The 24,080-nt window shown below is 49.3% G+C and overlaps 8 protein-coding genes across 8 annotated transcripts; 3 read left to right on the top strand and 5 right to left on the bottom strand.

Moving 5' to 3' along the window:
* Window positions 1–102: 102 nt before the first annotated feature.
* Window positions 103–1,614, top strand: LTR64_001416 (uncharacterized protein; the record flags this gene model as incomplete). The annotated part of the gene is made up of 1 exon (XM_064895797.1): window positions 103–1,614. The coding sequence occupies one exon, from the start codon at window positions 103–105 to the stop codon at window positions 1,612–1,614; it is 1,512 nt and encodes a 503-aa protein (XP_064758484.1).
* A 1,777-nt stretch (window positions 1,615–3,391) lies between these two features.
* Window positions 3,392–4,021, top strand: LTR64_001417 (uncharacterized protein; the record flags this gene model as incomplete). Its single annotated transcript, XM_064895798.1, has 1 exon — window positions 3,392–4,021. The coding sequence occupies one exon, from the start codon at window positions 3,392–3,394 to the stop codon at window positions 4,019–4,021; it is 630 nt and encodes a 209-aa protein (XP_064758485.1).
* Window positions 4,022–4,852: 831 nt separating this feature from the next.
* Window positions 4,853–6,615, bottom strand: LTR64_001418 (uncharacterized protein; the record flags this gene model as incomplete). Its single annotated transcript, XM_064895799.1, has 2 exons — window positions 4,853–6,539; window positions 6,587–6,615. The coding sequence occupies 2 exons, from the start codon at window positions 6,613–6,615 to the stop codon at window positions 4,853–4,855; spliced, it is 1,716 nt and encodes a 571-aa protein (XP_064758486.1).
* Window positions 6,616–8,811: 2,196 nt separating this feature from the next.
* Window positions 8,812–10,873, bottom strand: USV1 (Up in starvation; the record flags this gene model as incomplete). Its single annotated transcript, XM_064895800.1, has 2 exons — window positions 8,812–8,967; window positions 9,020–10,873. 2 exons carry the CDS (start codon window positions 10,871–10,873, stop codon window positions 8,812–8,814), a joined length of 2,010 nt encoding a protein of 669 aa, XP_064758487.1.
* Window positions 10,874–14,510: 3,637 nt separating this feature from the next.
* On the bottom strand, window positions 14,511–14,915 carry LTR64_001420 (uncharacterized protein; the record flags this gene model as incomplete). Its single annotated transcript, XM_064895801.1, has 1 exon — window positions 14,511–14,915. One exon carries the CDS (start codon window positions 14,913–14,915, stop codon window positions 14,511–14,513), a length of 405 nt encoding a protein of 134 aa, XP_064758488.1.
* A 561-nt stretch (window positions 14,916–15,476) lies between these two features.
* Window positions 15,477–17,530, top strand: LTR64_001421 (uncharacterized protein; the record flags this gene model as incomplete). Its single annotated transcript, XM_064895802.1, has 2 exons — window positions 15,477–15,549; window positions 15,588–17,530. 2 exons carry the CDS (start codon window positions 15,477–15,479, stop codon window positions 17,528–17,530), a joined length of 2,016 nt encoding a protein of 671 aa, XP_064758489.1.
* Window positions 17,531–17,977: 447 nt separating this feature from the next.
* Window positions 17,978–18,661, bottom strand: LTR64_001422 (uncharacterized protein; the record flags this gene model as incomplete). Its single annotated transcript, XM_064895803.1, has 1 exon — window positions 17,978–18,661. One exon carries the CDS (start codon window positions 18,659–18,661, stop codon window positions 17,978–17,980), a length of 684 nt encoding a protein of 227 aa, XP_064758490.1.
* A 904-nt stretch (window positions 18,662–19,565) lies between these two features.
* gel4 (1 3-beta-glucanosyltransferase gel4) lies at window positions 19,566–21,259 on the bottom strand (the record flags this gene model as incomplete). The annotated part of the gene is made up of 2 exons (XM_064895804.1): window positions 19,566–21,125; window positions 21,176–21,259. The coding sequence occupies 2 exons, from the start codon at window positions 21,257–21,259 to the stop codon at window positions 19,566–19,568; spliced, it is 1,644 nt and encodes a 547-aa protein (XP_064758491.1).
* Between the last annotated feature and the right edge of the window lie 2,821 nt (window positions 21,260–24,080).

Consider the following 24,080-nt stretch of genomic DNA (forward strand, 5'->3'; position numbering starts at 1 on the left):
CGAGGTCTGCCACCAAAGGATACAAGAACAACCACTTCTGCAATAGGTTCAACGTGGATAAGAAAAGAGCAGTGGAAGGGAGGAAGTGTAGGATAAGAAGAGATGGCCACGACGGATGCACAATCAATTTCATCTGCTGATGGTTCGGCGTTTACTTGGTTGCTAGAGCATGTCATGGCATACCCAGGCACTTACGAAATACCTCTAAGGACCATGTACACCTTGAACGCCACGACTCATGCACGAAAAGACCCTTTGCCCTCAGGCATGGTTGGGAATGCCTTTCCTAGTAGCAACGGTCCAGACAATGCCAGCATGACCACAGCGACAGCAGCAGCTCAATTGAAAGCTAATCTCATGACCCACATTGCCCATCAACCGGCACAACCACAATCGTTACCTCCCAGTTTCATCACTAGCTTCGTCCGACGCTGTTTCTCCCCCGACCTGACGCAAGTCGACTTCCCTCAAGCATTGACTGCTCTCGACTACCTCAAAGACCTAGAAACGCGAAGGAGGAATGAGATTCTGGCTGCCCTCTCGCACTTGGGTGTTCAGCCAGCCGACGTCCACGATCGGGAGAAGATCAGACAGGACTACCCGAACGCTCACCGCTGGATCGAGGACATGGAGGAGAAGGAGCGTAAGATCAGGTTCCTCTATACTCACGTTTACCTGGGCCTTAGACGGTGGACATTGGTCAATGAGATGTCTTTGAAACCCTTTAACAAGCACAACTGCCTGTCGATGCTCAATACACTCTACCCTCCTGTCTTAGCAGGGTCGCCATTCGTCCCGGTCACTCCACAATTAACGCAGCAAATTCTCGCAGCTCAACGCAATCAGTTCTTTCGCTATGTCACTGCGGTCGAGAAACATGGCACCAGTGTTCTCAAGACGGTCATGTCTCAAGCCGCACGACCAGGAGAGCAGACTGGCTGGCCAAAGGTTCGTGAAGACCTCGACAAGTACCTCCGAATGGCCAACCTAATCATCGACGAATGCCTCGACACTACAGGGCGATCAGTGTCACCAAGAAGTGCTGCCTTCCCTTCCAATGTCATGGACGACGAGCATAAACGCAAGGTTGACTCTGGCATCTCATTCGGCTCTGGTTATGCCTCAAATAGAAGCTCGGGTCAAAGCCATATGACACGACCAAGCACAAGTAGCAGTGCAAGCAACCATAGTAGGCAAACTTCCAGAGACAAACCATTGGAAAAAGCACTACCGGCAGCTCCTGAAGAAGCTGAAACTGCAACACCCAAACCAGCAGGGTCTGCTTTGGAAAGAATCGCAAGAGAACTCTACCGAATCGGAAGCCGCACTAATATGCGTGACGATGCACAGTCTCGACCTACGGTTCGGACGAATAGCGACGACGCTCCAGTAGCAGACTCTGAACCTACATCACCAACACCGGGTCGTACCTTGCGATGGAAGCGCAGCCTCAAGAACATACGACCTAGCAGCCGTATACGATCCGACAGCACATCAAGACCTGAGAGTCGTAACGGTTCGGTAGGCCAAACGAGCGAGGTACCAAACTTCGACCCAGAGGTCATGCGACGACAGAGGGAAGCTTGGGAGGCACAACATTCTCGTCCGAAATGATACAACCACAAATACGTTCAGCGATGCTATGATCAGTTGGAGTGTAAGGAGCTATACCAGAAGCTCAGGATCGATTCTTTTTGGTGATAATGTACTATACGACTTGACGATAATGCAGGCCAGGTGTTCAGGATCGTTTTTGTTTTTGGGCCAGGGATTTGTATTGCGAAATGTGTAATGCTAACAACAAACTACACAAGACGGGGACGCTCTCACGAGCAAAAGTTTGGAAGCACGAGGAATTGGGTCGCGAGTAGCAGTCATGGCCAGGAAGATACAACAGGCCACGGGGTTGCCGTTTCCGACCAGGCGTGCTTCAACATACAAACACAATACATTTTAGAAGCTGCATAAGCTGATGAACAACGATTTGAAAGTGCAACTCATGAATACGAGCTTCTTCATTTTCCAGCCGTTGGAGAAATCTTCTGATTGGAGTACAGCCGACGTCCATTACGGTTGACCCCCTTTTTCTGATTTGACCGAGCAAGCGTAGACTACGAACGTCCATAGTCTTTACGTTTTCAAGGTTGTGTTTCACCACATTCTGCCTTCACGTCTTCTCCCCTGTACGCACCGTGACCCGCGTCAGTCGTTCCTGCGCATACATTTGACCTACTGCAATCAAATATTGAGTTTGACATGTGCCACATGGAAAGTCCAGAGCATTCGAGCTCAAATGGCGCGTTACTGGCAAATGCAGCCTCTTTTCTTGTCTTCTCGCTAGAGGAATTATTTTCTCGAACCTTCACGGATGACGTGTTCTTTCAACCTTTTTGTCGGGACATCTGAAGAAGCCACAGACAAGCATTTTACGTGTCTATCTTAACTCTTCCGTAGAAGACTCTCACCCGTATATACTGTATGGCTTCGTGTCCCATTCGACAGTATACGACGAGCCGCCGATGGTCCAGACTCATGTGAAGGAGTACGTATGTTGTTGCTAGCGGTCAGCCACCAACGCCTCGCATTTCCACTACCATGTGGTCGACGTCGAATCCTACGATACGGCGTTCAGCTCGGTGAGACGCGTTCCCAGAAATGGGACGGTCACTTTACCACCCAGAAAAGAACGTCCAAAGTCGATGCACATGCCATGGATTGTGGATTTCCTCGTGAGCCGCTGGTGCTATCTATCTTTGGACAATACAAGACCCCAAACGTGCGCGTAAAAGAAGGTCTGCATGGAGTCAAGAAGCGGGAAATTTTTGTACCTGCATATCGTGTATGCAGGTCGTGGAGAGTTCCGATTGCCAAACCTACTTGTACAGTACTAGTCACTAGTAGATGCGACTCGGCGAAACGAGTCAGCTTGTAACCCACAACGATGCAGCGTTTGATAAAATCTCACGGAGGTTTAGATATGCAAGTGCGAGCTTGGAGCTCAAACGTGAGCAGACCTAAAAGAGGAAGCTACCTGCCACGTGCCTACTTCCGAGCATCCCACGATCTATATATGCCTGAGGTGTTAAGGCATCAACCCAGATGTCGATATCGAGCCTGATGTTGCGGCATAGTAGACGACTCGAATTTCAGAGCAGAGCAATCGCACAATTGTTAGGTCTAACGAAGGAAGTACAGAAAAAGCTGCCCAAACAGTGTTCATCGAAACCACACAAATTTCCGTTGATCCTAAAGTGCTACCCTTGATACTCCGAATTAAACCCCAGAACGACAATAAACAAAGCACCGTCACGAAAACCACTTCGAACAATCCAAGAGAAACGAAGTCACCCAGCACATTACCTGAACAAAATTCTCTCTCTTGCTCCTCAAAATGGCTACCAAACCCGAAGAACCAAAATCCAACCCTCGCGGAATCCCAACATTCCCCTTCCTACCAAACGTCACAGACTACGTCAAATCACAACAAGAAGTCGAAGGCACACTCCAGCGCTTCCAAGAAATGATCTCGAAATACCAGTTCATGAGTCAGAATGTCGAGAGAAGGGCAGCGGGGCTAAGGGAGAAACTGCCTGAGATGCGGAAGAGTTTGGAGACGGTCAAGTTTCTAAGGATGCAGAAGGGGATGAGTGCGAATGACACAGATGGAGACGAGTTGGAAGACGACCTAGATGACAAAAGCGGTATAATAGAAACGACATTCCCGCTACAAGATACGCTCTACGCACACGCGACAGTTGACACGAAGAACTTGGAGGAAGTATATCTTTGGCTAGGCGCGAATGTCATGGTTGCGTATCCTCTGGACGAAGCGGAAAAACTGTTACAGGAAAAGCTGGATAAGGCGAAAGAGTCGCTAAAGGCGGCTGAGGAGGACTTGGAGTTTGTCAGGGTGCAGACTACGACGCTTGAGGTCGCGACTGCGAGAGTGCATAATTGGGATGTGGGGGAGAAGAGGAAGTTGAGGGAGCAGGGGAAGCTGGAGGATAAGGAGAATGATTGATGAGCTTTAACCTGTGGCTCAAATTCCAGCACTGTACACGGCTCCGAATGAATGCCAAAAAGACAGCCTATTCAATTCCACAAACACCAGACCTCTCCAGCATTCAGATATACCACAACCCACCTGACGGCTGTCCAGGCGCAACCGTACCTGAATCAGAAACCTTGTCGAAGAGCTGCCGCCTCTTGTAGCGACCGGCGTTGTTCCCAAGATGATTTCATGACGTCCAGCATGTCTACATCTGCACTCTCGACTCACTTAAAATCGTTGAACTATCGGTGCCTCATCCCTACACAATGCCTATGGGGTGGCGTTCACATTGTGTAGATACACAGATGCACTCGTTCAATCGCAGACTGTCACAACCACTGATAGTCCTGACGTATGGAAGCCTGTGTCTCCTAGAGGAGAGAACCCCGTTCTATAGACATTCTTGATGTACAGGGCCTGACGAAACGTTGCTGCAGCATAGTCACGGTAGCAGCAAGACGGGTGCAAACATATTTGAAGGTCTCTGGCGAAACTGAATCGTACTACAACAGAGGCGATGTGGATTGTAAGATCAGACGGGAAACGATCTATGCACAATAGCTTGTCATTGTTGGTCGATCTACTACTATATAGGACCACAACGTGTTACACTCACCACACCTATACAATACCACTCTATTGGTCATGCTTTGTAAAGCTCATATGCTAGCTCATCTGTTCAATCTACACTCACTCAAGAGATGGAACAAATATTGTCGTTGTGCTGAGCTTCATGGTCTCGAGAAGGCCTTATTGCAGTACACGAAAGGAATGTGTGAGGTTTGGAATCGAAGAGACCATCTATTTGCGTGAACCCTGTCGCTCAAGACCAGCTTCGCAGGTGCGGTTGGCCCATACAATTTGGACTGAGTCAAGGAAGAAGCCAGTCTCTAGCTCTCCTTGCTTTGCCTCGAACCGAATGGATGACAAATTGAAGAACTTGCTGGCATCAAAGGAGATCTTGCTTAATGCACATGGTGGCTTCATACATATGCCTGGAGCAGGGAACACTGCTTCAACAGCAACGACTTCTTGGCCGTCAGCAAGGCTGGTGCTTGGGGAGACAGTCGCCTGCCATTGATAACCCGTTACTTTGAGAGTGCAAGGTATGTTCGATACTGTATTGTTGCAGCCAATGTAAACAGCCCAAGGATTGAACCAAAAGGTGCTATTGTACGCTCGTTGTCCGGCACCGAATGACCCAGGAAGATCTCGACCCTGCAAGCCAGCGGTATTGATGTTGCCAGCATCTGTTGGGTCATAGATGGCCAATTGATCCCCATCAACTGGTGAGAATGGAGCTGGTGGAGGTGGACCATACCCGTACCCACTCGACCAAGAGAAGTGAACGTAGGGACTGAAAATTGGCGGTGTAGCAGTGTCGTTAGGATTGTTCGTTGAATAGGCTGGCAAGTCATCAAATGTGACAGCAAAATCGGCAACTTCGCCACATGACGAGGATGGTGCTGGTGCTGGCGAAGCGGTAGAGACCGAGCCCGCACTGGACGACGTTGATCCTGCGTCTCCATAGGTCTGAGTAATTGTTGTTACTGGCAGCGTGACGATGACAGTACCTGTCACAACAACACTACTTTTGGATGGCGACGAGCTGAGGGATGTAGTATTACCGTACGAAGTTGGAACTGCAGGAATGCTAGCTGCTGAAGTCGAGCTCGGCTGCGCGGGTGGTGCAGGCAAAGAGGCGGCTGTCGACGTAGATGTAGGCTCAGATGGTGGTTTCGGGATAGAGCTGGGTATGGACGTTGAAGTAGCCTGCTCTAGTGTGGTATTACCAGCTGTGTTTGCTCCATGCGACAGCGTCCCAGAAGGATCGTATACACTTTGGGGAATAGGATCAATACCTGGAGGTGTTGTCATGAGTTTTGTTGTCTCGAATGTGGTTGGCAATATCACCAGTGTTCCTTGCCAGTTGTTGCACCAAGACGCCCATACACCGTTTATAGGTGCAAACACCATCGAGCATGTCTGTCTCTTCTCAAGTCCTCGGGCAGTGATTGAGAGATTCGATGAGGGAGTGTAGACTGTTGTCAAGGGCGTAATCGTCTCAGTCGATACGTACGTTGTGATAGTGATTGTGCCGTCATTGTTAGAATCCGACGCTGAGCTTGTTGACGAGGCCTCTGACGCAATGTTTGTCTTCGGAGTATCCCAGGCAGGAAAACTGAATACAGTTGTAGCGACAGCAGCTGAGGTTTGTCCTGTGCTGATGTATATCACTGAATCGTCGTTTGGAAGATCAGTACCAAGAGCTGCTGGGGCTGAGGCTGTAGCGGAGAATAAGAACGGTGTAGTTTCTGGTATTGTGGTGTAGTCGGTAGGACGGTTCTGACTTTGCTGGAGTACTCCTGCAGACTCAACCGCTGACACATGAGAGAAGAAGCTTGCTAGAGAACTCGGGTCTGCTGCAACCATTGTGGCCTCTGGGGGAGCTTGAATGACAGTAATGGTGATAGGAGTTGGACAAGGCCTGTAGCTTTGTCAGTCCCGGACAGTCACTGTAGAAGATTTACTTACTCTTGTCGAGGTAGGATCTCGGCGGGCATATAACGAGTGACTGTGTGGGTGCATGCACATGATGGACTAGAGCAACAGCATGGTTAGCGTTTATGCTATGGGACAACAGGTGGATTGACTTGCATCTGAGCTCGCTGCTCAACTCTACCAGGGACTAGAACAGCAGCCTGAGCCCAAGTGCTGATCGCTGCAAGCAGCAACGTAAGTTTGGGGGACATCAGGGATCTTTGGGTGCTGTATCAGTTTCGATGGTGGAAAAACGATCGTCTTTCAAAGAATGACAAGAAGTTGGGTTGAGAGGTTGGAAAAGAACGATAATCAGGCGTGGTGGTTGCGAAATAGTAAAAAGAGAAGTGGTGAGGAAATAGCGCAGATATCGAGGAAAGTACAAGGCTGTCAACTTGCACCTGCCTGCTGAAGTGAAGGTGAGGCGTATAAACACTCGTTGTGTTTTTCGTGCACGATTTTGCGAATGTTAGCCAGGACAACAGCTTAAATACTTACGCTGTATGAAATAGCAGAAACTAGCAAACGCCATTGCGTCCTTGAAACTCAGCCTGTTTAGATGAAACTACCTTGATCCTAAGTTTTGATATTCGAGCTCTATTCTGCCACCACCAAACAACGTTTCGTCTCGAGAAACGGCTACCTACCACGTGCCAAGCGTGTATCCGTTGTTATGGTCCACATGGATCGTTATTAGAAAGATGTCAGCATTGTGGTGACTGCACTGCTATTAGTCAAGCTATCGTGCAGTGTATGCACAGTGTCTACTCAAATGGACAGTGGTGACTCTTAGTTGTTGCCATTGTGGTTACAGTAACGAAGAATCGACGTTGGCCAAGGAAATGAGTCGTTCAGCTTCGATCAGTGGAATTGGTATAAAGGATGCCTGCATATGTAACACGAGATCCGGAAATTTGTAGAATCCGCGCTGCTTAGCCATCGAACATTCAATGTCCTCGACAGCAACGGCGACGCAAGCCTTGTCGCAGAGCAAACTGCACCACATAATCGCCCCATAACCCAACAATCCTTGCTTTGTCATAGTTAGTGCTTCAAAGTGGTCGACATCCCACATACCTGGCCTTCTCAAATGCCTGTGCTGCCTGACCAAGCTCATGACCATAGCAAATAATCGGTACCGAATCGAAGAAAGGGTTGACTCCTGTGCAAACTGGCAGTAGCAACATGATTTCAGAAACGACCATCGTCGTGCCTCTCGCCTGGGCCATTTATCGATCAGCCTCGGGGCGAGATGCATACTCCTCTTGCGGATCTCCTCGACTCTGAAAAGCTCCAGATCTCTCGAGCATTCCTCGGAAACGATGTCGGCAGCCTGGACATTGTGTCTCAGGGAACGCCACTTTAAGTCCCGTGCAAATCCAGAGGGAGATTGTGTCGCTGAGAAGCAAACACACTGCTGCGATCTACGGTTGATTGCACCACAACAAGAATGGGGTCTCGAAAGTTGCGATGGAACCTAGTCTGGTTCGCTTTGCTTGCAGAGAAGACCAAGATGGTTGGGAAGCTGCTAAGCTACCAAGACCTACACACGCATCCATGCCATGGATTTGTTTACGAGTGAAGAAAGAGAATTGGAGTCGAAGAGTCCCGGTCAGGGATAGGGAGCATCGAACTGGATGCCTGAGAGCCATATCAATCTCCTTCCGCTCATAACCAGCGTTGTCTTCACATTACCACATCGTTCTCGTCTCTGTGACAATGGGATCCTACGTATGAACTCGAAATTAGAAAACATCGTAGAGAGTCTGTGGTGCGGCGAAAGAGGCCAGAACAAGACAGATTCCGTGATTGAAAATCGCAGGGTAGTATCAACGTTGAACACTTCATAGACTATTTCTTTCTGCCGCAATTGTTTCAGGCTAAAGTAAATCACCACTAGAAGCTCGAAACTTAATGAACCCTGTTGTCTTTTAGAAACACATATCAACGAAGACGAGATATTACGTGGCTTGAGATACACCCATTCCGCTGCCAATGCGACAAATATACCCAAGCATGTCTTCAAATGCAACCAGAACTCCTGTAGTAAGAAAAAGCAAAGCAGAGGGTATCTCATGTCAGTGCGCGGACCTTCAAAAATCACTCAACGCTGAGCCACCGCAAGGCCTCCACCGATCCTATAAAAGACTTATAATGCAACGTCGTGAGGTCGTGAGGTCAATTCGTCAAGGGTATCATAAATCTTCGCTAATCATCGATTATCGTCGAGCTGTTTCACCAGTAGCAACAGCCACTAGTGCTTCAAGTCTGTCAAGATTGCTGTCTCGTCTTGTGCCTGTCCTTGTGTATGCATGCGATTGTTCATGGCTAGAATGAAACGACTGAGGTGGTGACATGGGCGACGCTAGACAGGGCTACAAGCAGAATTAGCGCTGTGCACAACCCAACGTTTTCCTATCGACTCACTGTATGCTGAGCTTCGCCCACCAGAAGTTGTGGCTCAATGTAGCCGTTGCTATGTAGGATAGTTGGGTGTATCTCCGCCACAGAAGTGCCTGGAGTTGGGATGCCGTCACTGCTACTGGACTCTGGTGAGGTTCGATATGCAACATGCGAACCATTGTAGCCACCCGATCTTTTGATACGCTTTGATGCAGAGGTCTGCAGGTCCAGTGCCTCTTTTGCCATCTGCTGGTGATGCTGTGCATTGACAGTGTGCATTGGAGGTCCCATTACTGCTGGCTCTGGCGCGACTGCAAATTGCCGTGCTTGGGTGTCTCTCAGCTCATCGAGCTGCTGTAAGGTGTCCTGGCCCCAACTCGTTGTTGGCCTACCGTTATCATCGATCTCAGGATACTGACTGCGTCGAGAACCATCCCACGACACATGTGAGATGTGCCCGCGCCGCGGATCTCTTATTTCAGGAGCGGCCATTAGGGATTGAGACGATGCCGGGTTGCGTCTCGGTGGAGTCGTGGGCCGGTGCTGAACATGATCGAAGCTTTCTATGCCTGGCAGACGAGGAGCTTGTCCAGCTGCAGACATAGCGTTTTGTGCATAAGCAGGCTGTGGCGCATCTGGCGTCTGCGAATAAGTCAGGCCACTCGTAGCAGGCCTGTTATAGTTATGGCTGATGTTTTGGTATGTAGAAGGATGCCACGTCCGTCGCCTCCAATCTTCCGCAGAAGAGACCGGCATGTTGGACCCATGAGTAAGGACTGGTGATGTAGGGCTTGTGACAATGCTGGAAGTAGGTGTATTCGGTACAGCTGGTCCTGGACCATAGGTCGCACTATACTGATATGGGTGTGGGACATGCTGAAAAGGATTGATGCTAGATGGTACGGAGAGTCTCCGACCAGGTGTCCTAGCATCACCTAAGAAGCTTCCACCCCTTGAATGTGTTGCGACGGGCGAAGTAAGTGTAGATGCAAAGCCCGGGCTTCCTGGGGTGCCAGGAAAAGTCGCCGAAGTAGGTGTAGTCAAATCAGCCGGGGAGTGCGCAGCATAGTTAGAATACGTGGGCGGCGTAGTAGGTCTGTTGTCACCAGCCATGAGCAGCGGTGGTGGTCGTCTTCGGGCGTCAGTCGCATTGCTATAGATTGAAGAAGTAGAGCCAATGCTGGACGTGGAAAGATTCCTGCTATGCCCTCGGCTATGGCTGCCACTGCTCGATGTAGTGCTCGTTCGTGGCTTCGGCGCAGGACGGACACGATCAGTGCGAATTTGACGCTGATAGCGTGTACCTGTCGCAGCAAGTGAGTCAGTCGGAATCTCCTCGTTTACATGCACAGTCTGTGCGTGTTGACGAAGGTTGTCGAGACGCGAGAACCTGCGATTGCAATGACATTGGAAAGGGCGCTCGCCAGTATGCTTCCGAATATGACGGGCAAGGTGCTCGCTCCGAGTGAAGCTTAGATTACAAGGCGGGTAGCCTGTGCAAAAGAACCTCTGCCCTTTCTTCTTGCGAGCACCCGTCTCATCTTCATGCTGTCCATCCTCGTTGTCTGAGCCTTCATCCTCTTCAGCGCTGTCATCCATTTCCATTGCATCAGAATTGGAGCGCTTGTGAAGTACTTTCTGCTTATCGATATCCTTGTCCGAAGGGGACTCTTGTACGTTATTGTCCTCAGGCCTCACGCTCAGATCACTGGATAGCATAGGTACGGACTCCGCCTCGGGAACGATAGTGGCAACATCGGTTGGTCTCGGGGATTGTATCCTGACGGTAGGTCTAGGAGTTGTCGGCGTGTTCTCATCGTCGTGCTTCTCCCTGTGAGAGGTTTCTCCCTCGATCATTAAAGCCGAGATAGCGGCCATGGCGTGCGGATGTGGACTTGTCAAGGATGTAGCCAGAGGGGACTCTCACTCGAAGAAGAGGCCGATTCCATCAATGTGCTGTTATCGAATCTTCTTGGCAGCGAGTCTAGCAGGGACCGAGTTTGAGTCTGCTTGTAACGCGTACCCAGCCGCGAATGTTAGGTCAGACGTGGGACGAAGGGAAGAGGAAGATGCGGTAAGTTCAGGCGTAGGCTCGACCCATGTTGTGAGAGGCGATGTGCAAAAAGTATTGCTGTCGCCAGTAGCCAGAACCTCGATACTTCGCAAGAAGCAGCAGATTATTCAGTAGCGTTGTATCGACAATGGCAACAGGATGAATAACGTGCTTGGTCGATGACTTGCCTCCGATTGCCTACCAGGCGAGCGGGCGTGGAGACCGGTTGATCGCTGCCCGGCTGATAATTCCAGCACGGTGGATATAGGGATTTTCGGTTTGGGCCTCCAGCTTCTACTTTTGAGTCGGTGAGCCACGAGTAACTGACACAGAGGAGAATGTCACGGTATCAACAGTGATGATGCTGTCAATTACGGCGGAAAGTTGAGGGCTGGCACATGCGAACAAGAATGGTGCGTGGGACTAGGCAAGCCTCCGACAACTTAGTCAAGTGGGGATGGATCGTAGTCCAGTCGAAAGAGGTGGCTTACCAGGTAGATCAAAAGCCAAACGCCCATTGATTGTCCTCGCAAGGACGAATATACGTAGCCAGTAGCGAGTAATGGTAATTCTGTAGTCAAGAGGAAATCAGATATAGTTCTCTCGTTCTGCAACGTAGCCTGAATGGGCATGTCCTTGGAACAACAAGCGGGGTGCGCTGACGCCAATGCTACGCCTCCAGAGTCAAAAGTCGTGGGTAGTTGCCACTAAAGCGGCCTGTGCGCCATTCTAGGGCTCCATCTGCCAGGGCGTAGCTGGCCAAGCTTAGATAGGCATGCTATTCGCTAGACCTCGCCGTCAACGTGCATCTTTGCAAACTGCAACCAAGAGTACACCCATCCTGACTTGTGGTATGTGGGAGCATTATCACAGGACTTTTGGCGCAGCAGAACGATTCCGCACCTTGCCATTCAGCCGTACACGCTACCTGTACCTCGGTGAGAGGTTGGATATATATATGTATATGGATTGGGAGACCACCGCATAAACGAAGGGCACACAACTATCGCATGTGTGAAAGCCGTACGGCATCAAGGATGCTTTCCGAGAGACTGATTTGCAAGCACGTTTGACATGCTATCGCGCCAGAAGGCGGCTAACAGCGCCGTAAGATCTCTCGTTGTCACAGGCCACGCAGGACTGGCGGTTGAGTAAGTATTCGAGTAGATCCAGTCTACTCTACTCGTGTAGTCTGTTCACAAGAAGAAATATTGTCAACGTCATATCGAGGATGAAGTCAGGTACAGGAGAAGTGCCTGATGCATGCATGCGAGCCGATCTCGAAAGCAGCATTAGCCTTCCAAATCTGGCTTCTGCATGCAGAGTCCGGCACCTGTTCTCGTCAGAAGGTTGAATTTGCGGTTATCGTCTGCGTTTCCAAGTGTTGTGATCTTGCAATGACCCCTCGGTATTGGTATCACGGCCTTCCTGCGCCCGAGGTCTTCTGACCTGGTGCATGCCATCCCTGTAATTAATGCAGGTGAGCCGGACTCTAGCGTTGCAAAGCTAGCTTTTAGTGGTGAGATGTTGTTGTTGTTCTCCTGATAAGAGACGTGTTCACCTATGTGTCGCGTCAAGGCTTTGATCCGTCTGGGTTTCGCAAACCGCCCTTACCTCCCGGCGACATGCATGAGTTGAAGCCGTCAGCATCTCACCGGAACACGAGTCACACCCGTGGAAGCAGACAACTACTCGAGTAAGGCACAACGTAGAAGAGAAAGTCATCCCACGGGTAGGAGCGGAATCATCACCCGTGTGTTTTGGCAAGTGCTTTATAGATGCGTCGAGCCATACCTGCAGTCCAAGAAGCTCTGGCTAGAAGTTGTATAGCCTTTCCGAGTTGTAGCTGCACTCTTGCCGAACCTGTCTGTGTCAGATGCGCGCGCTATCCTCTGAGACATTTCAAGTTGTAAGTGTCGGCTTACTAACGATTCAAACTGCAGTCCATCTTTCACGGTCGCAGGAAGCCCTTGTGTTCGATCTGCCATCTATTGTTTGCTACATTTCATCCGTGACAGAAACTATACATGCGGCTCGCCTTTCGACAGTCGTTGCAAGCTTTAAATTTGTCCGCTTTCCTGCGTATTTAAATCGTAACATATCATCATTCAGACACAAAATAACCCATGCTATATCATTCAATCATCCTCGTCGTTTTGTACTTGCCAACTCAATATTTGCATCCACAAAAATAAAACTGGTAGCTGTGTCAGTAAGGACTCAACCCGAGAAGAGTACTGAACCTACTCGTCGAAATCAGGGCCCAAGAAAAGACAGCCTTCCAACAGGAACAGATATTATCCTGCGTTAGCCAAGCCAGTGTCTCAACACTTATGCCGCGGTATTCTTGCCCTGTCACATATGTGTTGCAGTTGGAGTTTATGTTGCCCGAGGAGCTAAAGAGTTGTATCGATGTTTCGATGAGTGTGGTCAACCACAGAACAAAAAGGATAAAGGAGCAGATCAAGATGATCCCGGGTATCAACATGCGCCTTGCTGCCAGGATAAGAATAACGAGGAGAAAGATCAAGGTCAGCGAAGCCGTGACAATGCCAAATGGAAAGAGCCTGCGACCTGTTAGCTACCACGTTCTTCCCAAGTGCTCCTGACACTCACCATGGTACACCAATTTGCAGTTGGTTCTGCACGCTGATAAACCACGCGAAGATTCCTAGCACAGTAGATGCGCCAGCCAATATCACAAATATCCACAAGTTGAGTTGCACCTCTGGCCAACGGTATTTCCGGCGGGTCTCCCGGTAGATGACCTCTGTTGCCATCTTGACTTGGAAAAGCGCCGCGCTTATTCTACAATCCTGTCGTGTCTAGTGCTGCTCGGCTCCTTGTGCGATGTCTATGCTTTACAATGTAGGCATCGTCGTAGACAGAACGAGTGAATGTGTAGATCGATGTAGGATAGCGAGTGGTTCAAAGATCGAGAGGGTCGGTGGTGTATGTAGCTGAAGAAGGAACGTGTGAGGTGCAAATGTGTAGCTGCCCAAGCGACTGCGATGCTGTTATTAGTCGACGAACGACAGCAAAATGCGTCGGTCAACACGCTTCGATGTCCGACGAATCAGCTGTGACTACTTTTTGGCGACAAGCACACCTGCACAGTCTTGCTCTGGTCTTGGTCGTTGCTGATGCTTTCAACCACTCTTAATAAATGTGGATTGATGCTCGATGAGAATTTGTGCAGAAGCTACAACGTCGTAGAAAGCTGTTGTTGTAGCATAATCAACCAATGGTAATATCAAAGATTTTCCAGCAGTGCCTGTAACCCATTGAATGACGAAAACAATGGTCGTCAGGCACAACCGAGCAACTTGAAGCCAGGGTTGATGGTCATGGTGGATCTAGCCATGCAGCCACTGGACCTGTTTGGTTCCCAACCTGGAAAATCGAGAGTTCCATAGAAATTAAAGACCATCATTTTATGCAATGCGAACACTACTTGTCTCTTCAGGCCTTAAGCGCATGAGCCCTGATGCGGTCAATGTCGAACAGAGAATGCACTTCGACAATCTTGTCATCCCGAAAGTCATATATCACGTTTTCTGTGTAAGAGAACGGATGATTGTCAAGCTTGATGCCGATGAGCTCCAGTGTAGTCGTCTTGGTGGTAAAGACGAGGAGAGCTGCAACATGATCATCATTCGCGATCAAACGTTTGATCTCAACCTGAACATCTGTTTCGACGATGTTCTTGAGCAACAGGTCTTTGTATCCTTGTAGGCCGAGTACGGCTCCATTGTGGACGACACCATCTGCCACAAATGTTGCAATACTGTCCAGGTCATGATCGCAAATGGCTTGTATGTATTTGCGATATATCTCTGCAAGGTGCGAGTCTGTGTTTGATGGCATATTGTGTCTGCTTTGATTGAATTTTGCTTCGATATCATGGATTGATATGCCAGACATGCATCTCAGGCACACTTCAAGGGCGCGTCCCGCACCTTCCCTGGCGTGTCGCCATGGCAACGCGATTTGTTTGCTCCCGACTTCATTTTCGAAGTTCACGAAACTACAGGTACGAGTAAACCCTTCATTAGTAAATTACTTCACTACCGAGAACGATGGACGACGGGCTACCTGAACTAGACGCATTGGTACTACGACCATCCACAGGATCAAACAAAGCGTTGCGAGTTCCAGCGACTGCACTACGGAGATCCCCTCGAAAGCAGAAACCTGATGCAGTGAGAGAAGATATTAACAACCTCCATGACGTGCCGAACCTGTCAGCATCCAGTCGGCAACGCACAAGTAGTCGACAAAATCTACCGCCTAGCAATGTACTGAAGTCTATCCAGAGTCGAGCACGTAAGCTCGAAGAAAAAAAGACGTGCAACCCAATTGACGTGTTGCAAAAGCCCATACAGGCAACCATTGAGCCAGTGGAGCTTTTCCAGAACAACTCGAACGATGGATTTCACGATCTTTTGGAACCGATTCTTCAGATATCTGCACGACAGAGGCTCGGTTCTACTGAGCTCGGGTATGATAGACAGAGGAATACTAGGAAGCTCGCTTCAGGAACGTCGAACGTGATAGGAGGCACCAGAAAGGATATGGTCAAGACCATAAATAAAAAGAGTAATGAAAAGATGGTACCTGCACGATCCAACCCTTTTGTTCTGAGAGAGTCATACTGTGACGACCTTAATGAAAGCTCGGGAACAGATGGTGAAGATGAAGATACAGATCTGAGTGGCTTCATTGTCGATGATGATGTAGATCTCAGCTTCTATGGTTCAGCTGACGAGTTGTCGCCAGATAGTGAACTTGATCGGCGAAACAGGACAAGGCAGAGGACAGTTGTGAAACCGAATTCAAGGCGACGGTTGGTGCGTGGTAGTCGCAATGTTGAGTCTGGTCGAAGGAAAGACACAGACACAGCGTTATCGAAGGCCTTTGACAGCATGAGTCTAGGCGTAGGCGCACTTGAGGACGACAGGAATGCTAGCCGAACGAAAACGCTGGAAGTCGTTGATTTGATGTCTTCACCAGTCACGAGAGCGGTAGCTCAGGAACTGGACGAAGAGAGCGAGCAAGACGAAACGCCAGAGCAGTCATCTGAACATCCTTTTTCAAAAGTAGGAGCTCTCAGGCCAAATCCTACAACTCTGATACGTGGTGACCAACCACTCCCGTCGAAGAGCAGAACTCAGCCGTCAGACCACGAACATCAGACAAAACAAGAGGAAACAGCTGAAAGACCTGTCACGCCTCCTGCCACGCCATCCAAATCGCCCTCCAAGTCGCTACTCAGATCACCTACTAAGCTCCTCTCGCCTTCAAAGCGTACGGTCCAGGCGCCCAATTTTCTTCATCGTCAAAGCATCGATGCCTTTTGGGACCACAATACGGTGAACGAGTGGCACGACACGAACAGTCCCAAGAGGGCCCCATTGCTGTCACCAAGGAAGAATCCTCTTGCACGATTCGTACTAGAAGCACATGACGATATTGAAGAGCCATCGGACGCTGACCACTCACAGCCCACAACGACTTCACAAGACGCCTTCGACGACTCGACTGATTCTCTACCTTCGCCCAGTGAATCCCCTTCAAAATCACGCTCACCCTCCAAAGTTTCTGCGTTGAAATCTGAACAGGCACGCATAAGAGAAGAGAAGAAGGCTAGACTTGCAGCAAAGAAGGCTTTCGACTCTACAAAGGAAGGACTAGCACTTAGTCTACTCCAAGCCCTTGACCAGTACGTTACAGAGTCCAAGATCACCACTATGTCAGCCTCGACAGGAGGCATCAAAGTGATCTGGTCAAAGACCCTACGATCAACAGCCGGAAGAGCAAACTGGAAGCGTACCATAACGAAGCCCTCTGGAAGTCCTATCAAGGGCGATCCGAACAGTACCTCTGTAGAAAGACAACAAGGCGTGGTCGTCCAGCACTTCGCAAGCATCGAACTAGCCGAGAAGATTATTGATCGACCCGAACGTCTAGTCAACACACTTGCTCACGAGTTCTGCCATCTAGCCAACTTCATGGTCAGCGGAGTCCGAGACCAACCTCACGGAGAATCATTCAAACACTGGGGCAAGAAAGTGACATCCTGGCTGCGATCTCCTAACGCAAAACAGGCCCCTGGTTGGCAAGCCGAATGGTCACTAGCAGAAGTCACGACTAAACACTCATACGTGGTAGAAACGAAATACCTGTGGGTCTGTACGGGTCGACCAGCCAACAAACAGAAGCAGACCCTTACTATGAAGATGTTGGATATCGAGGCCGAAGACGAAGAAGGCTGTGGTGCGGAGTATGGACGCCATTCGAAGAGTATTGACGTTGAGAAACAGAGATGTGGACGTTGTAAGGGGTTCTTGGTGCAGGTACGTCCTACTCCGAGAGCTGCTGCTAGCCCGAAGAAAAGTCCTTTCAAGAAGCGGGTTGCGAGTAAAGAAAGTGGGGTGACTAGTCTGGAGAAGTTGGTCGAGGTCATTGAGCTGAGCGATTGAGGCTAAATGGTTTGGGGTAGTGTTTCTGTAGTTGATGGTCAAGGAACAGTCAACGAAAGCTCCTTCTTGATCTTCTGAGTTCGTGAGTGTTGCCGATCCCTCCCGCCAACGACTTCAGTCAATGTGGCTGTAGTTCTCGAGGCTGAATCTCTGGTTTGTGTTGATGCTCCGTATCGTCTGAAAAAGCTGCGATAACAACCGATCAGACGTATATTCCCTTACTGACTATCTAAATTGTCGCTGTGGCTCAATTGTTGCTCCCGGCCAGCCGAGGAAGTCTCCCGTATTGAGAATGCGAAGAGTCGTTGTTCTGTGAGTGTTGTCGTATCGGAAGAACCTGGTAAGGACCGTTCACCCTCTTCAATAGCCTTGTAGTATCTAGAGGTGACCGTACATGTCCTCCAACAAATCTTTGTGTCCATATACGCGTCTGTTGAGGACGTAACCTCATTCTCCACCTGCGAAGAGACTGAAATCCTCAACACTGAGAGTCTCCATAATCTTCTGCATGATATTGTCGGCGACTGCTAGCTCGGTCAAAGCAGCTTCGCTCTGATTGCCGCTGAATTCTTTCATCGGAATATTGATACGAACACACAAGTCAGTACCGTATTCTCCAAGTCTGACAAGTAGCTGCTGGGTTTTGGTCTCGTTTTCTTTCTGGACTGGTTGTGCCTGCCAGCTGAGGGGAAGTGCGGATTTCGCAGAGCGATCTATCTCAGGCTCTATAATTGTAGCGGTGCTGAGGTAGGCTGGGAAATTTGAGATGGAGGCTCGCGACAACTTGATGGCAGTAGTCTCGATTCCAGCGTCGGAGATTCGATCTTCTGGTGGAATCGTGTCCCTTAAGTGGTGGCTGGCTGCTGCTGCATCGGCCACTGGTATGCGAGGAGAAGGTGTATTGTCCGAGGCGCCATCTAGGTCCGAAACCTCGACACTGTTTGAGAGAACGTCCGCTGGTGTCTGAAATTGATTGATCTCGAAAATGATGGAAGTCAATGTGCTCTGGCGCAGAAAAACCTCTTGGTGATCGGGCACCTCTCGAAGGCCACTGGTGTCAATCACGTCTGAAGGAAAATCGACAGTAATCGCCCCGCCATACAGGTTTCGTCTTTCAAATTGTAGTGCCATTTCGAGTTGAGGATATTCAATGTATGTTTACCACCACGGGACTCTTTGATATTCATAGGCTTGTCTGCCTGCTGTGGCTTATAGGCAACAATGCAATGGTCAAACTCGAATATACGGCCACTGAGTCTTGACTCTTTGTAATGGTCCAGATAGTGTTGCCTACGTAGGCATCAGTACCCTCTCACTATGTTGCAATGCTATCACCAATGCGGTAGCGACTTGAGCGGGCGACACGACGGATTTTTTGCGAGATGTATCACCCATTTGGTGGCTTACAGGCATACGCTCGATACGAGACGATGTCGTCCTGCACTTGGATGTCGGACAATGCTTGGCGAAAACGTGAATAAATTGACATCGATTCCTCTTGCGCATATCCAACGACAACAATATTTACCAAACGCAGTCTCAAGCTTTGAACATGCAAGCATTTCACGACCATCAATAAGTCAGAGTGAATACGTAGTCTACAAGAATAGATATGAAAAATAGAAACGATCTTTCCTCGGCTCAGCTATCAAGAATCTCATTTATGCACACCAACTGTTCACGAAAAGGACGTCTCATATATACAAAGTTGTGGACAAACACCCGGAGGGACAAACACCCGGAGAGAAGGAGCTTGCTCGCCGAATGCCCTTTTCCGTACCTACTCATTCTTGAGCACGTCAATGTGAAGGCCTGCACCAAAGTCAGTAAAACATAGTCATACAAGTACGCTTTGACAGGAGAACGTTGTTTACAGATTGACACTCGTGGATGCAGTAGGCAAAGTCAAAACGAAGGGGTTGTCCTTTTATGCATCTTGATTGTCCTGATCTTCGGACTCAATACATGTCCGACCAGCTATGCAAGCTAAGCTATGCTGTCTGCACATAACGCCGTCCAAATCAATGCTGTCTGTTTACAAGAAAATCATACACACTCCGCTGACAAAGGCCAAACTCAAATAGGTAGCAATGGCGATTTCTGTGCCGAAAACAGCCTTGCTACCAACCCGTGGAGCAGCATTGCCGCTTCCACTTCCGCTGCCACTGGAGCGAGAGCCACTTGAACCACCAGTGGCAGTTGGTGCAGAAGTGACGGTGCCCGTGCCTTGAGGACCGGCTTCAGCGATCAAGGACTTGCATTGTCCCGTTGGAGAGACTGAAGCCTTGGTAGTTGCAGAACCGCCAAAGTCACAAGCAGAGGCTCGGTTATTACCAGGCTGGGCGAGGTAGTAGGCATTAAGAGCCCATCCGAGCTGCTCGGTGGCATTGCACATTCCGTAAGCACCATAATTACCAGTGGTTGCGTTGTTTGTAATACCAGCGCACACATCGGAGTTTGCACCGAGACCACAGACAGTACCGAAAAGATCACCAGCTTCTTCGAGAGAGATGTCATGAGGCACGCAGGTCAAAGCACTGTACATACATTGGCAGAGCTCGCGGTTCGGTGTAGGCGGCAAGTTGTTCGAAGCAGCCCACTGCGATCCGACGGATGGGCAGGCAGCCGCAGCCGTGTTGGTTGGATTGTAATCTGCCGAGTTGACCGAAGATGGAGTGACTGCCGCAATCTGTCGAGAGAGGTAACCAAAGTCAGCGAGGGTAGAGACCGAATTGCCCGAGACCGAGACGAGACCATAGTTGTTCGCTTCCTGGAAGTACATGTAGACAATGCCTCCGGACCACACAGGTGACATTTGATCGCCGTAAAGGGCCTCAACCTCAGTGAATGTCCTGGGTTCGACTTCGTTGCAGCCGTACTCAGCGAAGAAGACAGGGACGTTGTAGTTTAGAAACTCTGCGGTCCTCTGGTCGAAGCCAGATTCTTCATAAGTGGAGTTGCCGCACCACGAGTAGATATTATAACCCCAGAAATCAATGGCACTGGCTCTATCGTTGCCACAATCGAAATAATCAGCTACCTGCTCTCGGATATCGGCGTCGTCGCTAGTAGCGTAGCCAACGCCGATCGTCCTGTAATTCTTTTGCTTGATGTATGCCTTTGTATCCCGGACTGCTGCCTTAACAAAAGCAGAGGCGTCGGTGTTGGTGGCGTTGTTGGTTACTTCGTTGCCTGCAAAGAAACCGAGGGTATTGGTGTACCCGGCCAAGGCATCAACGACCGTGGTATATCTCGTGTACAGGTCGTCGTTCCACGATGGGCTGCTTCGGATGATTGACTGTCCCGGAGCAGAAAGATCGGCAATAACGTAAATTCCTGCATCGGCGAGAGCGTTCATGCACTTGTCGTGGCTCTGTGTCGGGTCGATTGCGTAGACTCGAATAACATTTGTACCCAATTGCTGTAAGTATGGAATATCTCTTTCGCAGCTTGAGCTATCGGAAATAGGGTCGGTATAATCGGTATTGGTGGAATTGGCAGACGTGCTGCCGCCGTTGGGTGCATATTCTTGCTGATAAGCAATACCCTTCATGAAGAATTGAGTGCCATTAGTTTGGTAGAAGAATTTGGATCCCTTTGTGAATTGTCAGTGGTTAACGTCTAGAGCATGCTGACACAGCGTACCTTGATCACGATAGGATCTACTGCTGCGAGCGCAGCCTTGCTAAAGATTGCAGCGGCAGCTACAGCTGCTCCAAAATTTCTCATCGTTGTTGATATGCCGGTAAGACTTGTAAAGAATCCAGTCGGTAAAACAGGTCACTTGGCGATAACGAGTGAGTTGTCGACTAACCACCTCAATAAGAAAACTGAATGTGAGATAATAGAGTAAAGGAAGGCGAGAAGTCGCAAGCAGGTACTCAACAACCACTGCTTGCTTCAAAGAATTGCGATTAAGAAAGAATCAGTGTGCAGGATGATATCAAAGGCGACGCGGACAAAGGATGAAATGCTGGGATTCCAGGGTCAGGAGTATCACAGCGAAAAGATCTTGAGTCGCCATTGCCACAAACACGCGTCGAGATCTGACAATGACGAATGACAAGATAGTCTGTGGAGCCAACAAGCTCACTGGGCTGTGTTAGTAAACGCTTCGCAACTTGGCTTGGATCAATCTGGTTCGTTAAGACTTCTTCTAGCCGTTCAAGCCAAAGCCTTCGCATAGCCAAATCGTGCTTGACAACATGCCTGTGCTACAGCTCTTCTACCGCCAACGTGGATGTACTCACAGCTGCAGGTACAGGATATCAACAATACTATCGCTGTGCAGACTCAAACAGCTTACACTTGAGCCAGGTTCACGAATGGAACAGACTTCTTGCTACTGACAGAGTATATGTGTAGCAGTCGTAACATCTTTCGCTGCACTGTGTATATTGTACAGCATGCTACCAAAACGTGGTGTTCGCTTTAAGAACGAGCGTCTGTCACTGGACATGGCGAAGGAACTATAACGAATTTCGAACAAGTGACGCAGAACAATGGTCACTTATAATGGCAGCTGGCTACCTAAGACAGTTACAGAAAAGCATTGGACAGCGACGACTGACACGAATCAAACCTCATGGATGCTTGTCGCAGTAGTCTTCACTCGGTGGTTCAGAGTCTCGAGACTACTTGCAGGACTTCCCTGAATCGTGTCTAATCATGCCTCGTAGTACAAATGGAGATACAGTATGGCATCACTGGACTATCACACAGTAGGATGATGGCATGACTGCGTTGCAGTCGCGAAATCATTGACCACACCTCATTGTTCTTGCCGGCAACCGACACATTGTGTCAGGGTTACCGAACCTGTCGCAGATTGCCATTTGTTTCTCTCGTTTCGAGCTTGCGCATCGTCTGTTTCTAATCACGCTGATGTGTATCGATAGGTTTCGCCGTTGAGAGTAAGCGAGGGAGTGTCTCACTCACTCGGGGATTAGCCGCGAGATCAGCAAAGCTCCATGCAATAAGCTTGAGCGTGTGGCGCTGCAATCTGTATATGGCGAGATTGATACGAGGCACCAGCCACATGTGTGCTCACCATGCAGACCAGGAGATCCGTCTCTGCGCCGAACACCCCAACAGAACCGGACCGAAAAGCTTTCCTGAAATACATTTGGCCACTGGGCCAGGGTCTGTTCTATTTCCTACTCGAACTACCAGGCATATAAGGATTCTAGATGAGCCAGGTGACGCGTAGAAGAAGAATGGATGCAGAATCATATATCCACAAGTCTGCCAGTACTGGTGTTGCTGCATCTCGAATGCAAACGAAGTTGCCACAACGGATGAAACGGAGACTGCAATCCAGTGTTGATGAGATGCATTCCGTAGCGTCATCTACCGCCTGCTTCGTTATTGATTGAGGCGCAGCGATAACTCTCCGATTTGCATCACGTTCGCAGTTGGAGCACACTAAGCACTACAGACTATTGCTGGCTTCGTCCTGTACAGTACAACATGTTGGAAATGAGCCAGCGAACAGGTGAGAGGAATTGTGGTCAAGTTACCATCGCATATAGAGTCGCGTTGATCATGTACTTTATTCGTAGCATAATCTGGGGTTGTACGTAGAGCCTGCGAGTCTATGACAGCATGACAAAACGCATATCATAGCTGTACTTGTGTGGCAGAAGTAAAAAGCGTTGAGGGTTGACATAGTTGGTGAAAAAAGTAGAATAGTGCAAGCAGAGCAAGAAACAACCAACTCCTGTGATAGGGCGATCACGATCTCGACGTCCTAGCGTTGGACGGCGCGGACGGATAACAAGAGTTGCGCAAGATGAACATTGGCTAGTGTAAAAATCACAGACAACATCAGGTTATCAACGGTGGACGGACACCATAATGTCCGTACCAATGCCGGGATGATCAATGGTCTACTGGAACGGAAAGCCTACGAGAATGCAACAAACCAGCCTTCGGTTATGTACTGTTGCTGATCGAAGCGTTGGCCAAGAGGCCATATAGTGTGAAGTGTTGGGAACGAAAAAGACATGCAGAAGCTGATAACAAGTACTTAATTGCTGGAGCACATCGTTGCTGTAATCAAGAACTTTAGAGGGGTATTTGGAAGTACAAATGCTGCCTTCATCATGACCATTGAGTGAAAAGAAAAAGACGTCTCCAGCAGGATTTTTGAATTACCATACCGGTGCCTCACCCAAATGCTGGCTCAGGAGATGCGTGAAAAGGAGATATGGTGGGATCTTTCTAAAACAGTGTTTGAGGCTAGCAAATAAGGTGTGGCAGACGCTTTGCTGGAGAAGAGCTAGTGGCTGGTGGTGAATGACGGGCAAAGAGCCACGAGTTGAAGAAAGCGCGTGTTGGTGATTGGTTTTGCGCATCGGAAGCTGGCTCGAGCGATGAAGCGCTGTCTCTCCATCAGCATTTCAGGCTTTGCAACCCGGTAGGAGGAGTCCTGCCATTTGCTATCCTGTAGCTAAATAATTTCAGGATTTGCCTTGGCTCGCCCGGGTTTAGTCGTGTCCCGAATGCTGGTCTAACCAGCCTGTCGTGCCCACATTACAGGCATGAGACG

Source organism: Lithohypha guttulata (genome assembly GCF_036872675.1).
Source record: "Lithohypha guttulata strain CCFEE 5908 chromosome Unknown scaffold_1, whole genome shotgun sequence".
Classification (NCBI taxonomy): domain Eukaryota; kingdom Fungi; phylum Ascomycota; class Eurotiomycetes; order Chaetothyriales; family Trichomeriaceae; genus Lithohypha; species Lithohypha guttulata.